This window comes from Chanos chanos, chromosome 14, assembly GCF_902362185.1.
Source record: "Chanos chanos chromosome 14, fChaCha1.1, whole genome shotgun sequence".
NCBI lineage: Eukaryota > Metazoa > Chordata > Actinopteri > Gonorynchiformes > Chanidae > Chanos > Chanos chanos.
Window position 1 is genome coordinate 4,455,372 of NC_044508.1, and position 13,684 is coordinate 4,469,055.

General features: G+C 41.7%; 2 protein-coding genes across 2 annotated transcripts in view; one reads left to right on the top strand and one right to left on the bottom strand.

The window, feature by feature from the left end:
• myo1ha (myosin IHa) overlaps nt 1-5,455 on the top strand; it is a 28,695-nt gene extending 23,240 nt beyond the window's left edge. The window contains exons 18-32 of the mRNA XM_030791018.1: nt 130-235; nt 592-709; nt 1,116-1,229; nt 1,600-1,676; nt 1,763-1,831; nt 1,941-2,025; nt 2,114-2,276; nt 2,365-2,448; nt 3,810-3,903; nt 3,997-4,052; nt 4,241-4,376; nt 4,756-4,826; nt 5,009-5,106; nt 5,191-5,290; nt 5,429-5,455. Of these exons, the coding sequence (XP_030646878.1) occupies nt 130-235; nt 592-709; nt 1,116-1,229; nt 1,600-1,676; nt 1,763-1,831; nt 1,941-2,025; nt 2,114-2,276; nt 2,365-2,448; nt 3,810-3,903; nt 3,997-4,052; nt 4,241-4,376; nt 4,756-4,826; nt 5,009-5,106; nt 5,191-5,290; nt 5,429-5,455 (1,398 nt within the window). The remainder of the gene's footprint in view (nt 1-129; nt 236-591; nt 710-1,115; nt 1,230-1,599; nt 1,677-1,762; nt 1,832-1,940; nt 2,026-2,113; nt 2,277-2,364; nt 2,449-3,809; nt 3,904-3,996; nt 4,053-4,240; nt 4,377-4,755; nt 4,827-5,008; nt 5,107-5,190; nt 5,291-5,428) is intronic.
• Nucleotides 5,456-7,647: 2,192 nt separating this feature from the next.
• Nucleotides 7,648-12,226, bottom strand: kctd10 (potassium channel tetramerization domain containing 10). The gene is made up of 7 exons (XM_030791030.1): nt 12,170-12,226; nt 11,087-11,300; nt 10,451-10,620; nt 9,936-10,022; nt 9,795-9,847; nt 9,469-9,664; nt 7,648-9,120 (listed from the first exon to the last, which is right to left on the bottom strand). Exons 1-7 carry the CDS (start codon nt 12,170-12,172, stop codon nt 8,902-8,904), a joined length of 942 nt encoding a protein of 313 aa, XP_030646890.1. The 5' UTR covers nt 12,173-12,226; the 3' UTR covers nt 7,648-8,901.
• Between the last annotated feature and the right edge of the window lie 1,458 nt (nt 12,227-13,684).

Consider the following 13,684-nt stretch of genomic DNA (forward strand, 5'->3'; position numbering starts at 1 on the left):
GAGCTCTATCTTTATTTCCTGCTCTCCCTTCAGTATTGTTTTTCAGTCTTCAGCCTTTCCATGTGGAACGCTGCCACGCTCACTGAAAAGAACTGAATGGCTACTGAACCGAACTGAACTGGTCCACAGGTTGCCACCCAGTTTAAGAACAGTCTTCTGGGTCTCACAGAGATCCTCATGTCTAAAGAGCCGTGGTATGTTCGCTGCCTCAAGTCTAATGAAAACAAGCAGCCAGGTGAGACCCTCAAAGCCAGTATCACCACATAACACAGAGTGACAGGTTAGGTAAAGAAGCCCAAACCCATCCCACGGTTCCATCTGAAGAAAAAAAAAACTTAACCAATCACTTCAAGGTTTTATATGGTTTAGCACATATTGGAAATGGAAACTTATAGAACATTCCACAACTGGAGAAGATACTGATAATTACACTGAAAAAAGTTCAGATTTTACCATTTTTATGTTTCTAATGGTCAGTGTATCATCTCTAGTAGGCTACATCTCTGCTCTACTAGGGGAGACTATTTTTACATGAAGACACATGGACATGGTTCATAGCCCTATCTCTTTGTATTTTTTTTTTAACCAAAGGAAAGTTTGATGATGTTCTGGTAAGGCACCAGGTGAAATATTTGGGTTTGATGGAGCACCTGAGAGTCCGCCGGGCTGGCTTTGCGTATCGAAGGAGATATGAGGTCTTTCTGAAGAGGTAGGACATCCAGTGACGCCTAAAACTGCCCATAAAATAATAAGTCTAGTACTTGGGCTGTGTCCCAATTTAGTTTACTGTACACTCTCCCTAGTTTCCTAGTTTCCTTTTCTGTCTCAATGATATGAAAGTGCTGTGAGGACCATGCTTCACTGAGAAACTTCAGATCAATGTTATGAGCAATCAAACCCTTTTTCGTCATCAACAGCCAGTGAAATTCAGATTTATTCCCAAAGAGACAAGGGTACAAGTTATATTGGAACAAGTTGGGTGATACAGGCCTAATGATGCTGTTAGGATAGAGAATCATTCAAACGCTTTAAGTAAGCATTGCGTTTGATCCAGGACCGGTCTGGTGTAGATTTATCTGAGAGGAAGTAATCAGTTGTAAAATGATCCTCTACAGGTACAAACCCCTTTGCCCTGCGACCTGGCCTCACTGGAGGGGTGTGCCCGCTGATGGAGTGGAGAAGCTGGTCAAACATCTGGGTTACCAGCCGGATGAGTACAAAATGGGCAGGTGAGACAGCTTACATGGGTTAACTGCTTTCTCTGTGAAACAGCAAACTGACTGGGGATCAGACAAAATAACCTGTTTTGCTCAACCATGGCTTTGTAGGGCATGTTCCGTGGTGTAGGAGTTTTCAGTTATCTGGATAACTTGAGCAAAAAGCCAAAACTGTCCAATCAGAAAACAGCTGAGAACCAATCACATTGGACAGTCTTGACTTTTGGCACAGGTCATCTGGCTAACTGGGAAATCCTGCTGAACACTCCCACCAATTTAACTGCTGCACAGTTGTTTCTTGTTAGCTGCCACCTTTATCGAAACAGACACGTGAACACGCGTCGCTTAGAGTGTGCTGGTTTTTGAATTTTCCTTCTCTCAGGACGAAGATATTCATACGATATGCCAGGACACTCTTTGCGACAGAAGACGCTTTTGAGATCTGTAAACACGAACTGGGTACGTGTAACAGAGGTAAAATGTGTAAAATGTGCCATAATTTAGCTCAGCGCTGAAGCTAACCGGTTATCATGTTGATGTTGTAGCCACACGAATCCAGGCGAAGTATAAAGGTTACAGAGCTAAAGGAGAATTCAGGAAACAAAAAGAGGCTGGTGAGTTATAAAGCCCATTGTGGGTGATTTGGTATATGTTCTGAATGAGTTTGTTTCATTGGATTCGGCGTCAGAGGGCTTTTATCGAATGAACTTTTCTCCTCGTCAGCCACCAAAATCGAAACGTGTTGGCGAGGGGTACAGGCGCGGAAAGAGAGAGAGCGGAGAGCTTGGGCGGTCAAAGTCATCAAACAGTAGGTAGAAACTGACGTGAGAGATGAGAAGATCAAAGACTTGATAGTGCGATTAATCCTCTTTTTTTCCCCCCTTTGCACTGGTTAGGTTTATAAAAGGATACATGACACGAGGTCAGGCGAAAACAACGGACAACTCGGAATACTTAGCCTTTGTCAGACAAAGCTATCTCAACAGGCTACGAGACAACCTACCGAAAACGGTTTTGGACAAAACCACCTGGCTCACTCCTCCTCCAGTGATGGCAGAGGTATCTTACCTGTGTGCGTTTGTCTGTACAGCTCGTTAAAACGGAACGAGACGCGACGCATCTCTAAACGTAGCATTTCTCCGTCTAGACCTCAGAGATTCTGCGCAAACTACATTACCGCTTAATGGTTAGGAAGTATGTACGAGGGATCACTCCACAAAGGAAAGCACAGGTATGTCAGTTCTGGACCGCCTCTGCACACGCCTAGACAGGTAGCATTGTCTGAGTTTATCTACATAATTATGCGCCGGATATTTGTATTGTTTTATCTCTGTCACATAAACAAACGCCAGAACATCTGCATCTGATTGGTCCGTAAAGACTTGTCTGATTTCACAAGACAGGGTTATATATAGTGAGTAGTGAGCAGTTTCAGACACAGCGCCAGTGTTGCCAACTAATTTTCAGGGGAAGTTGATACAGGCAGGTCGATTTGTTGCTAAATGACGTTGTGATGTCATTACGTAAAAAACTGTAGTTACACAATGACACAATTACGTAGTTACACAATGACGTCACTCAAACTCACTGGCCATCTTGGCGAAAAATATGATTTGAAATTTGTTAGATTAGATGTGCTTGTTTATTATCTCATATTTTTATTTGTAAAAGTAATATAAACACAACACATTTTTATGACCAGTTATTTTCATTTTTAGACACAACACATTGAATTACTGAACAATTACACATTACACATTATTGAACTAAATTTTATTTATTTTCTTATTAACTAGTAAAACTATACATTCTGAACAATTATAGTTTTTAGCAGCATACTGGTAGTTAGCTAACATGCTACCCGTGCTGCTGCCGCCTGTGCCTAGCTATTGAGCTGAGCCGTCTCTAACGGCTGACGTCTCTCACAATGCACTCTGGCAGCCAGACTGTGTGTTGTGACTGAGTGTGTGACAGAGAAAGTCGTTTTGTGTCATTTAGAGGGAGAATGCCTGCATTTTAGCGTTTGAGTTGAGTCACTTTTCAAAAGTTGCTCAAAGTTCCAAATAAATTTTAAAAGTAGCTGAATTCATTTGCTAAGTGCTTTTTCGGAAAAAAAAAAAGTTGCCAGTCTGAAAAGTTGCTAAATCCAGCAACAAAATTACTAAAATTGGCATCACTGAAATACACCGTATACACAGTCCTGACCGGTGTACTTTATCAGACGTGTAGCATTACAAAAATTGCAACAATAGTATATTTGCAAGGTGATGATCTCCACTTTCATATTTCAAACATCATATGCATTTTCAAGGCATCGTATGATAGGAAAAATACAGTAATCTTGAACACATGCACTATAAGACCCCTGTTATGATATAAAGTTGTTAGAAACATAAGTAATCATCTTTCATATATATATATATATAAACAGACATAGGTATATAAGTGTGTATGATAGATAAAATGATGTGGTTTTATAATTCAGTCTATAAAATGACTGGGATCAGAACAGAGTATATGAGTGATGTATAACAGATTAATGTAATTCATAATAAATTGTCATTGATTTTGCGTTGTGGTTCCTCTCCTCAGCTTGAACTAAAAGGAATAACGAGCGTCATCTTCAAAGGGAAGAAGGACAGCTATCCTCAGAGTGTTGGCGTGCCATTTGTGGACACCAGAATCAGTCAGTCCAATTAAACTCCCCCTAAAATAACTCAAACATTTTGTTTTAGACGGCTGAACGCTTATGACTTCTCTCCTTTTGTATGTTGAACAGGTGAACAAGACATAAACGTGCGGATCCTACAGACGATCCGGCCTGAAAGAATCAAAGTACGACAGGGGTGCTTCTACAGAAGGACTTAAGTTGTGAAAACAGCATTTTAGCTTTTGAGGAGCCATGCATGTCAGGCCTAGAAACCACACATATGTCTCAAGATATGTCTGTTTCCCATCCTTCTCTCTTTTTTCTTTTCCATCATCTTCCTGTTCTTCTTCCTCTTCTTCTTCTTTCCGTGCAGTACAGTGTTCCTGTAGTGAAGTATGACCGTAATGGGTTTAAACCCAGGGAGCGACAACTCATTCTAACACAGGCTGCTCTGTACCTGGCAGATGAAACCAAGATCAAACAGAGAGTGACTTACGCCTCTCTCAAAGGTGATGACACCACCCACACAACACAGTCATGTCCCTCTGGCCAGATGCAAGAACTGACAACAGCACAGAGAGAGAGAGAGAGTGCTGTTTTTTAAACCCTTGGGTCTAAAAATAATAGCGCAGGTGTTTTGTTTTGGGGTTTTTTTCCACGTTGTGACCATTCCCACGCCCAACATAACTGCCTGTCAGAAAGTGAAAACTGTCAGTGTTCATGTATTCTGTCATTTCACTTTGACATTAATGCCATAACTCACCTATATTCAGAAGTCAACATGAACTTGATAATTGTGTTTTGCAAAACTGACATACCACATGATCTATGTCCAGTATGTTCACCTGGAAGCCTGAAACTGATTGGTCTCTGTATTTCTGCCCTCAGGTATATCAGTGAGTAATTTGGGTGATAGTATACTAATCCTACATGTTACCAGTGAAAACCCCAAAGAGAAGGTGAGTGCACCTTTTCCCCAGTACTACTGTACTCAGACATGATGTTCTCCTCTAGGGGTTTCATAAATTCAGTTCAGTTCCAGAACCAAATGAATGTAAAAGGAACACAAAGCAAGAGGCCCCATATAGGAATGTTTAAAATCTACATCCGACTGTCCTGTTTAACATTTCTTATTTCTTAGGGGGACATGGTCCTGCAATGTGATCATCTGTTTGAAGCTCTGACCAAACTGAGTGTGATTGCGAACAAGCAAAATGCCATCAAAGTGGTTCAGGGAAGGTGAGGGAAATCTGACATCACACATTTTGGTTAGCTGATGATGTCACAGTTATGACAACAAGGTAACGTCCAATCATCTTTCAGCATTAAGTTTGACATCCAGGCAGGCAAAGAGAGCTACGTGGACTTCAGCACTGGTCCGGAGTCCATGGCCTATAAAGCCAAAAACGGACATTTGATGGTGGTGAGTTTTAACACATTCGTTTGAAGAGCTGACTGGGGTTTGAAATGTATTTACTTATTTTTTTTTTAGTATCCAACAAACCTTGGTTGACAAGAACAAAAACAATGACGATGGAATCTTTTTGTTTAATGTTTGTAGGTTTCTCCGCGAATGAAAGCTCGATGATCTGAGAGGGACAGCCGGACAACCAGAGCCTGTTGTATATTTAATCAGGTGGACCTCTTGAGAGGTGTTCTGATACACCTGAAAGCACCTACAGCATCCCCTGCGTTACCTACCAGTGACTTCACCACCAAACAATTCGTGAATGACTTAGAAATGCCTGAGGCCACTTAGAACACACCTATTCTTTTTTTTTCTTTCTTTTTTAAACTCGGAGATCTTAAAGAATGGACCAAACGGACGAGGCAGCTGCCGGATCTGGAGTCAGACTGTAACAGATGTTTCTGAAGCGTCTACATTTACCCTCCATTGTGTGGAAGCCGCTGGCCTACATTAACTTGAGCGCTTCAAATGAATTCCCGCACTGAGAGATGTTAAATATGGAGTGAGAGGGATGATCCATGTTTTCAAAGGGTTCCATTGTCTTAGGACTGATGGCATGGCATCTTTTTCAACAGGCCATATGTACCATATTATTTTATACTACGACACACAAGAGATGTTACTGAATCAAAAATGACAGAAAGAGCAGTGTTTGATCTACAAAAGTTGTAGCAATCTTTATTTGTGATAAGGTATGTATAAATATATTGTATGTAAAACATTTTCATGTGCACATTTGTACAACCGTCTCTCTCTCTCTCTCTCTCTCTCTCTCTCTCTATCCATGTTGTTCTTAGTTTTTTTTTTTTTTTTAAATAAATGTGTTTAAAACTCGTGAGGACAAAACATTCTTAAGTGAACAACAGTGAGACACACAGACAGGTCTAATTTCTGTCAATGTTACGAAGCTCCTTCACAAAAGGCCTGCTTTCCCGGGTAAGGTCGTGTCTTGTTACGGTCCCAAATCGCGGAGTCCGTTATTCAATCAACCCGAGTATACTTTAACACCTTATGCCACCCATCTCCATTTTCTCTCCTTTCACACAATCGCCCAACCCACAGGGAGAGACTACATTAGATGATAATTAATTAAACAACGCGTGCTGGAACTGATACGGCTTAAACTACATAATCCTTCCACGTTATCCGAACACAAACGACATTTAATGATTGAAAACAGACACACTGCAATTGATTTTTTTTTTTTCTTCTTGCTACCGCTGAGTCGAGTCTGTATTTAAGGGGTTAGAGAAAAAAAAAAAAAAAGTATGTGGCGCCCCCTACTGACCAATCCCGGTACGTGACTCGACGTAATGTTCGGCAACTAAACAGTAAGTCTGAGGTAACTGCGAGTTAATTTACATCTTTCAGCAATTTATTTGTAACATGCAAAGCCATGGACAGAGTCAGTGATCTGGTTTGTCACATTGCACCAGTGTTGGTTTTGCCGTCACAATATGCTGAGTGTGTAAATCGGACCCTTCTTAATAAGGATTACTGTAAAACTAGACAGTTTACCCCTCCTGTGGACACTCGCTCTTCTCTCTCTCTCTCTCTCTCTCTCTCATCTCTCACTCACTCACTCTTCTCTCTCTCTCTCTCTCTCTCTCTCATCTCTCACTCACTCATCTCCTTCTCTCTCTCTCTCTCTCTCTCTCACTCATCTCTCACTCACTCTTCTCTCTCTCTCTCTCTCTCTCTCTCTCATCTCTCACTCACTCTTCTCTCTCTCTCTCTCTCTCTCATCTCTCACTCACTCTTCTCTCTCTCTCTCTCTCTCTCTCTCTCACTCACTCATCTCCTTCTCTCTCTCTCTCTCTCTCATCTCTCACTCACTCACTCTTCTCTCTCTCTCTCTCTCTCATCTCTCACTCACTCGCTCTTCTCTCTCTCTCTCTCTCTCTCTCTCATCTCTCACTCACTCGCTCTTCTCTCTCTCTCTCTCTCTCTCATCTCTCACTCACTCATCTCCTTCTCTCTCTCTCTTCTCTCTCTCTCTCATCTCTCTCTCTCATCTCCTTCTCTCTCTCTCTCTCTCTCTCTCTCATCTCTCACTCTCTCTCTCTCATCTCTCACTCGCTCCTCTCTCTCTCTCTCTCTCTCATCTCTCATCTCTCACTCTCTCATCTCCTTCTCTCTCTCTCACTCTCTCATCTCTCACTCACTCATCTCCTTCTCTCTCTCTCACTCTCTCTCTCTCATCTCTCACTCACTCATCTCCTTCTCTCTCTCTCACTCTCTCATCTCTCACTCACTCATCTCCTTCTCTCTCTCTCACTCTCTCATCTCTCACTCACTCATCTCCTTCTCTCTCTCTCTCTCTCTCTCTCTCTCTCTCATCTCCTTCTCTCTCTCTCACTCTCTCGCTCTCACATCAGCCAGTTAATATGTAACGCTTCTCTCTCTCTCTCTCTCTCTTTCTCTCTCTCTGTCTCTCTCTCTCACATCAGCCAGTTCACATATAACGCTGAAACGACACCAGATTAAAGAAGACCAAAATCCTTCCTTCAATTTGATTTCATCGGCGACGGTCAACTTCACTTACCACACACAAAGACCAGCCGTTACTATTTTGAGATACGGCAACACAAAAACGAACAAACACTTCAAATTAAAACAAAAAAACCCAAAAAACGACACCACGCACGTACACACAACTCGTATGGAATTACCGAGAAACACAACATAAGGCACAAACAGCCAAACGAAATAAAGGAGTGAGGGTTGGTTTACGGAGAAAATGGCCACACATACAACATAAAACACTACACAACATAGGCTAACACTATCAAACAGCGCCTATGCTGAATTGCTGAAATATTCGTTAGCTGCAACACTATAGAATTCTTTTAAAATCTGACAGTTGTTTCAATATATTGGAGCCTTTTATGTAAATGCTGCACTTGGGTACATTCAACTGACAAAAAAAAAAAAACTGCTCTGGAGAATATTAGGAGAGGGGTGGAATAAGAGGGAATGTCAAAATTGGTCGAGAGTTAATTTTACTTCTGACCTAAGTCCAATACCTATCGTCACTTTCAAATTAAACCGTTTACAACAAAGTCTCACGACATAGGACTTCCTGGCGTACTAATAATAAACCTTTCTGCGATTGAACGCTAACATCTTTCATGGGACGTAATGCATCCCCATTTTTTTTAATCTTAGGTCGATGCATGCGATGCAGAAACCTCCCCAAAACGTAGACTATTTTAAGAAACGCCATCATCCTACAATGTCAGGGACCAATATCAGAGCTGACACCTCAGCTAGGAAATTTATCAAAAACAGTGTCTCTCGCTAAATCATATTTATAATCCAATATTTTTTTTTAATGCTATGATAGATTTTGCCTTGGGCAAAATAAACAGACCAAATCTGAAACAGGTCATGAAATCTTGGATGGAGATTTTTTTTTTTTTTTTATGTTTCTGTGAGATACTGCAAGGCTACATGGGCGTGCCTGTCTACGGACGGGGAGGTTAAGAGGTCAAAGCGCTGGTGGTCTTAAGGCACAGGTGTGGGGCCAGGTCGGAGAGGTCAAAAGGTCGGCGAGGTCGAGGAGGTCACTGGTGGTGGTGGGTGCGGTCGTCCGGTCTTTTGATGTGGATCCTCCGCACCCTCTCGATGCGTTCGCGTTCTTCATCTTCGTCCAGGTGGTGAGAGCGCCCTGCGGCGCCCCCTGTTGCCTCCAGGAGGGCGTTGTCAGGACCTCGGCCATCCTGAGACTCGTACAGCAGAATGTTAAGTGTCTCTTCATAGATTCGGGCCTCTGGAAACTCAACCTGACAAAAATGAATACAGTAGATGACTCAGCCCACTACTCATAAACGGCTTGACCTTTTGCCTGAAACGGCGGTAGAAGTGCGGCATTCCCGCTGTCTGTGAGTACCAGCATCACGATTCTATAAAACAAGTATCCTTAGCCAGAAACAGTCAGCGTATTCTGGGTTAAGGGTTTGACTTGGCTACTTCAAATCTCGACCTCAAATACCCTTGCTTTTTTAATCCATAAGGAGTCCATTAACAGAACCTTAAAAATGACAAGACATGATGGTAAAATAATAATAAAAATAATAATAAAAAGATCAGTTTGTCCTTCAAGGCCTTAAGGTGATTCTGCGGGTCGTTACCTTCGTCTGCTTCTTCTCGGTGGCGTAGACGATGGACGTGCAGCAGACCTCGGCGATTTTCCTGCCCTGCCCGTAGAAAGACCAGCAGCAGATCTCGTCCCCGATCACGTCTTTGATGAAGAGGACGCGTCCGTTGAAGCGAAGCGAGAGCTTGTCAAAAAGCTCGATGTTTTTCAGCATGTTGTCATCCGAGTTGCTGTGCAAAGACCAGAGCGGCAGAGTTCGATTTGAATGAAACATAAGACACAACGACGGCACTAATTTTAATCCTTCAAATCTCCAACACGGTACTGTTAGTAAAGATACAGAAAAGACCATCCTTTTACCTGGTGTATGAATACTTGTTGTTGCTCCTGTTATACAGCAGTTTGACTGTAGGCTGTAGAAGGACAAAGATAGTTAAAAAGTAACAGAGATGGTTATCTTTGCTTGTGGATAGTGAGTAATAGCTGGAGGTGTCTGGTTACCTTATTTGAGGTGGCGATGAGTCTCTGCTCTTCCTTCGATGACGTGACCAGAGGCACTTTGCAGAAAGGCTCATACGCGTCTTTGTTCTGAAACACAGGCAAACATTTTTAAATAAGTGAAAAGTTCATGCGTCGATCTGACATCACCAGCATCCATTTCTATGACAGCAGAACGCTGCGTCAAAACTATAACCTTTAGTAACGCGTTGGACGTAATCCCATACCACGGCGGAAAGCCAGACTAAGAGACGTCAAAGGACTTGTGGCAATATGCCACTGAGACTGCTCAGACAACTTTTGATTACATTAGCTGGTCTGATTGGTTTTCACTCGAAACATAAACTATAAAATGAATCCAAAGTAGAAAAATATCCATAATGTTCCACTCCGTAGCTTTTTGATTTTGTGATGTGGCAAGTGCTGGTGCTAGGTTGAGAGACCGCTTAGACGGCTGAGAGCACCGACCGCCTGGGACTTTTTGCGGACGTAGGCGAGGGTTGCCATGGACACCGTACCTGTAGGGCTGCCTGGCACTCATCCACCAGGCCCTGTACAAGGTAATACTTGGCTTCAGCCAACAGCTCCTCTGTTTCCCTCCGGCTCTCTGGCAGGGGAACCACTCCGTCCCTCAGATAGTTCAGAATGGTCCCAAAGTGCTTGCCGCACCTATCAATCAGAATCCAACCTAGAGACAGACAGAGGGGTAGAAATGTGGAAACCTCACTCGGCTAATAATCCAGTTTACAAAAATAAATGGACTTAAATATTTGCCCACTGAAACTGTTCAACTGACAACTCTGATTGGTTGATAGGCAAACGCTCAGATCGCAGTGCACAGGTGAGACTGATCATCAAAATATAATACAAAATGATTGAGAAATCTCCCTCAAAATTCAACTCAGCCCAAGTCTAGACTCCTTCCTATTCTGCATCAACAACCCAGGATATTCTGAAGTATTACTGAATGCACAGAGACAGTCATAAAGCAACGAAAGTAGAAAATTCAGATCAGTCCCATCTATTTGTCTAAAAAAAAAAAAGGTGAGCTACTGTATTGTAAGAAATACAATTAAACTTCCTTCAGTGTCTCCTAATACAATTACATTTTTGCCAAAGTAAAGTAACTGACGGATGGGTCATAGAAGATATACCTTCGCTGTCGGTCAGGACCTCCATCCTGCCACTGAACATGGCTTTGAGCATGGTATCCTGTTTGGTTAGCGTCTGCATGGTAGTGTAGTAGAGGGCTCCACCCACGTTCAGTTTCACGTATTTGGAGCTGGGGCTGGAGCCCTTGAAAGAGGTGGTCCGTGTTGTAGCTGCCGGCACAGCCGTGCTCACCACACTCTCTCCTGACATCTCTTCCTACAGTGTGGAGAATATAAAGGTTATTATTCGGAACAAGGCCAAAAAATGTGTGTGTGTGAGTGTGTGTATAAGTTTATAAGTTTCATGAGCAAACCTAACCCCCGAAACTTCACAGTATGGACAGACATTTAAAAACGCGTTTTTTTTTTAAAATCGTCATTAAAACAAGACAACATAAACACGTTAAAAAACATAAACCGAAAGATGAACACGTGTGATAATCACTACCTGATGTAAAATCATTTACAAATGTAAATCCACAAGCTCAGGCACAACCATTTAATCTACTGTATTGCTTCTCACTCCCCCACGTATTGTTAAATACACTGTAACCATTACGTCACAGCCTGGCCACTTTGTATAAACCCCGATCAAAACAAATGTAGCCGACGAATAACGGTATCTGTTAATTTGGTGAAATAGCTAGACTCCAGAAACACGTCCTGAAAACCCATATTGCCACAATTAGCTAGCTAGTTTGCAAAATGTAACGGGAATAGGTACAAATTCGGACATCAAATACGCGTCGACTAACAAGTCTGAATCTTATTAAATATAATCGAAATACTCTCAAAACTTTCTATATTCTTAGTTACCGTCACAACGGAGGATTGACCGACGTTAAATTATTTGCTTGTTCGTTATCTGACGAGAAACCATAGCTGACGACGTTGTATTAACAGGGTGGAACGAGTGTCAAGCTAGTTAGCTAGCAGTTACTTTGAATTGCCTTATTTAGAAACGAAACGACCACTAAAACCGGAAAATTCCAAATTCATTCGAACTTCTGAAGTGACTAAATGATGAAACTAATATATACCACGATACATTTTCACTGATTAATAGGTAAAAACGTCATTATTTACCATAGAATCCCCCGACACTTTCGGGCCCTGGAACTAGTTTGGAATTACACACTTCCGGCTGATTGCGCACGTTCACATGAGTTGTTCGCGAGTGTCATGACTGAGCAGTTGAACTGGCGTGGTTGACTAATTGCGAGGACGCGCTGTTATTATCCCATGTGTTATGATGTTCAGTTGAAAGTCCCTGACTGATTATAGCTGACATGGTTTCAGTGTCAACAGGCCAAATCGATCAATCTTGGAAAAAAGCAAAAAAGCAGTAAAATACAACACAGTACAAATGTCTCCCTATAGCATTTGTTTCCAATTTATATGCAACGTGCCTATCCACGATTTCTTAAGAATTGTGCCAGTAAACGTTTACTTAAATATGGGGGTAATAGAAAGAAGTAAATTCGTTTATGATTTTTTTTTTTCTAATGACTCCAAAATAGCCCGGCTTTTAATGGTTCAAATGCCCTCTGTGCTTTGCTAAGTTGGGAGACTTCCCGTGTAGTGCCGCTGGATACGTTGTATTTACCTCTGCTGGACCTGGAAAATATTCTTTGGTGGATTTCCCAAGTGTGGTTAAGTTTAATTGCAGCATGAACAAAAGCAAATTCCCTCAACGCTACTGTACAACATTTCTAGTTCCTTTTGGTGCTGTACGTTCAGTCACCAGCTTCACTGCAACTGCCTGACTTAACACACCCAAATGTGACTAATACGTCATAATAATGTTACCACATTTCCCTTTACTCAAAAGACCGATCCCTCTGTTGCCTTTTTGACAGCTATTAACTTGGGAGGAGACCTCATTGTTTTAAGACAATAACTTTTAAATTCAGAAATCGGTATTTTGGTGATCAACGCACGCAAAAATCTGATTTCCCGTCGGGTGTAGAGACCGACAACTACGATTGAAAAAAAAAACACAAAAAACATTTTCCTTCCGGAAGAGTTTCTAGGTTGCACCGAGGGATTAATGGCCGCAGTGAGTGTAAGGACCACTTTGTTGTTTACATTTTAATACCCTCAAAAGTCATCACGCTCAGGCGTGTATTTTATTAGAAGAGGAGTGTTTAAATTTTCTTAGAGTATTTTCTTGTTATTTCGGTGTTTGTCATACATGAAAAATAGTCAAACTTAGCCCACGAAGCAGTGAAACCTTATAAAGTAGCCACTCAAGCTATTAGATTAGCTTTCGATAGCTCATTTTTTCACAGAAATCAAAGTGAAGATAGGAGAGTTTCTAAAGCTCTGGTACATTATTCTACTACCTATAACAAAAGCTCGGTCGGTAATTGCACTATTTCTAAGCAGTATATTTGTTTACTTTAAGTAGTCTACATGACATTTTTGTAGCGCTCTAAATGTGACTTAGTTTAATGTATGCTTTCGATGCTTTTAGCTATTAGCGTCGTTATCGTTTGATACAGATTATGACGTATTGCCAGTGTAGTGCATTTCAAGTCGTTTTAACGTTTTGTCTGAAGGTTAATACAGTAAATTGTTTTCAAAGCTTGATATCGCTTT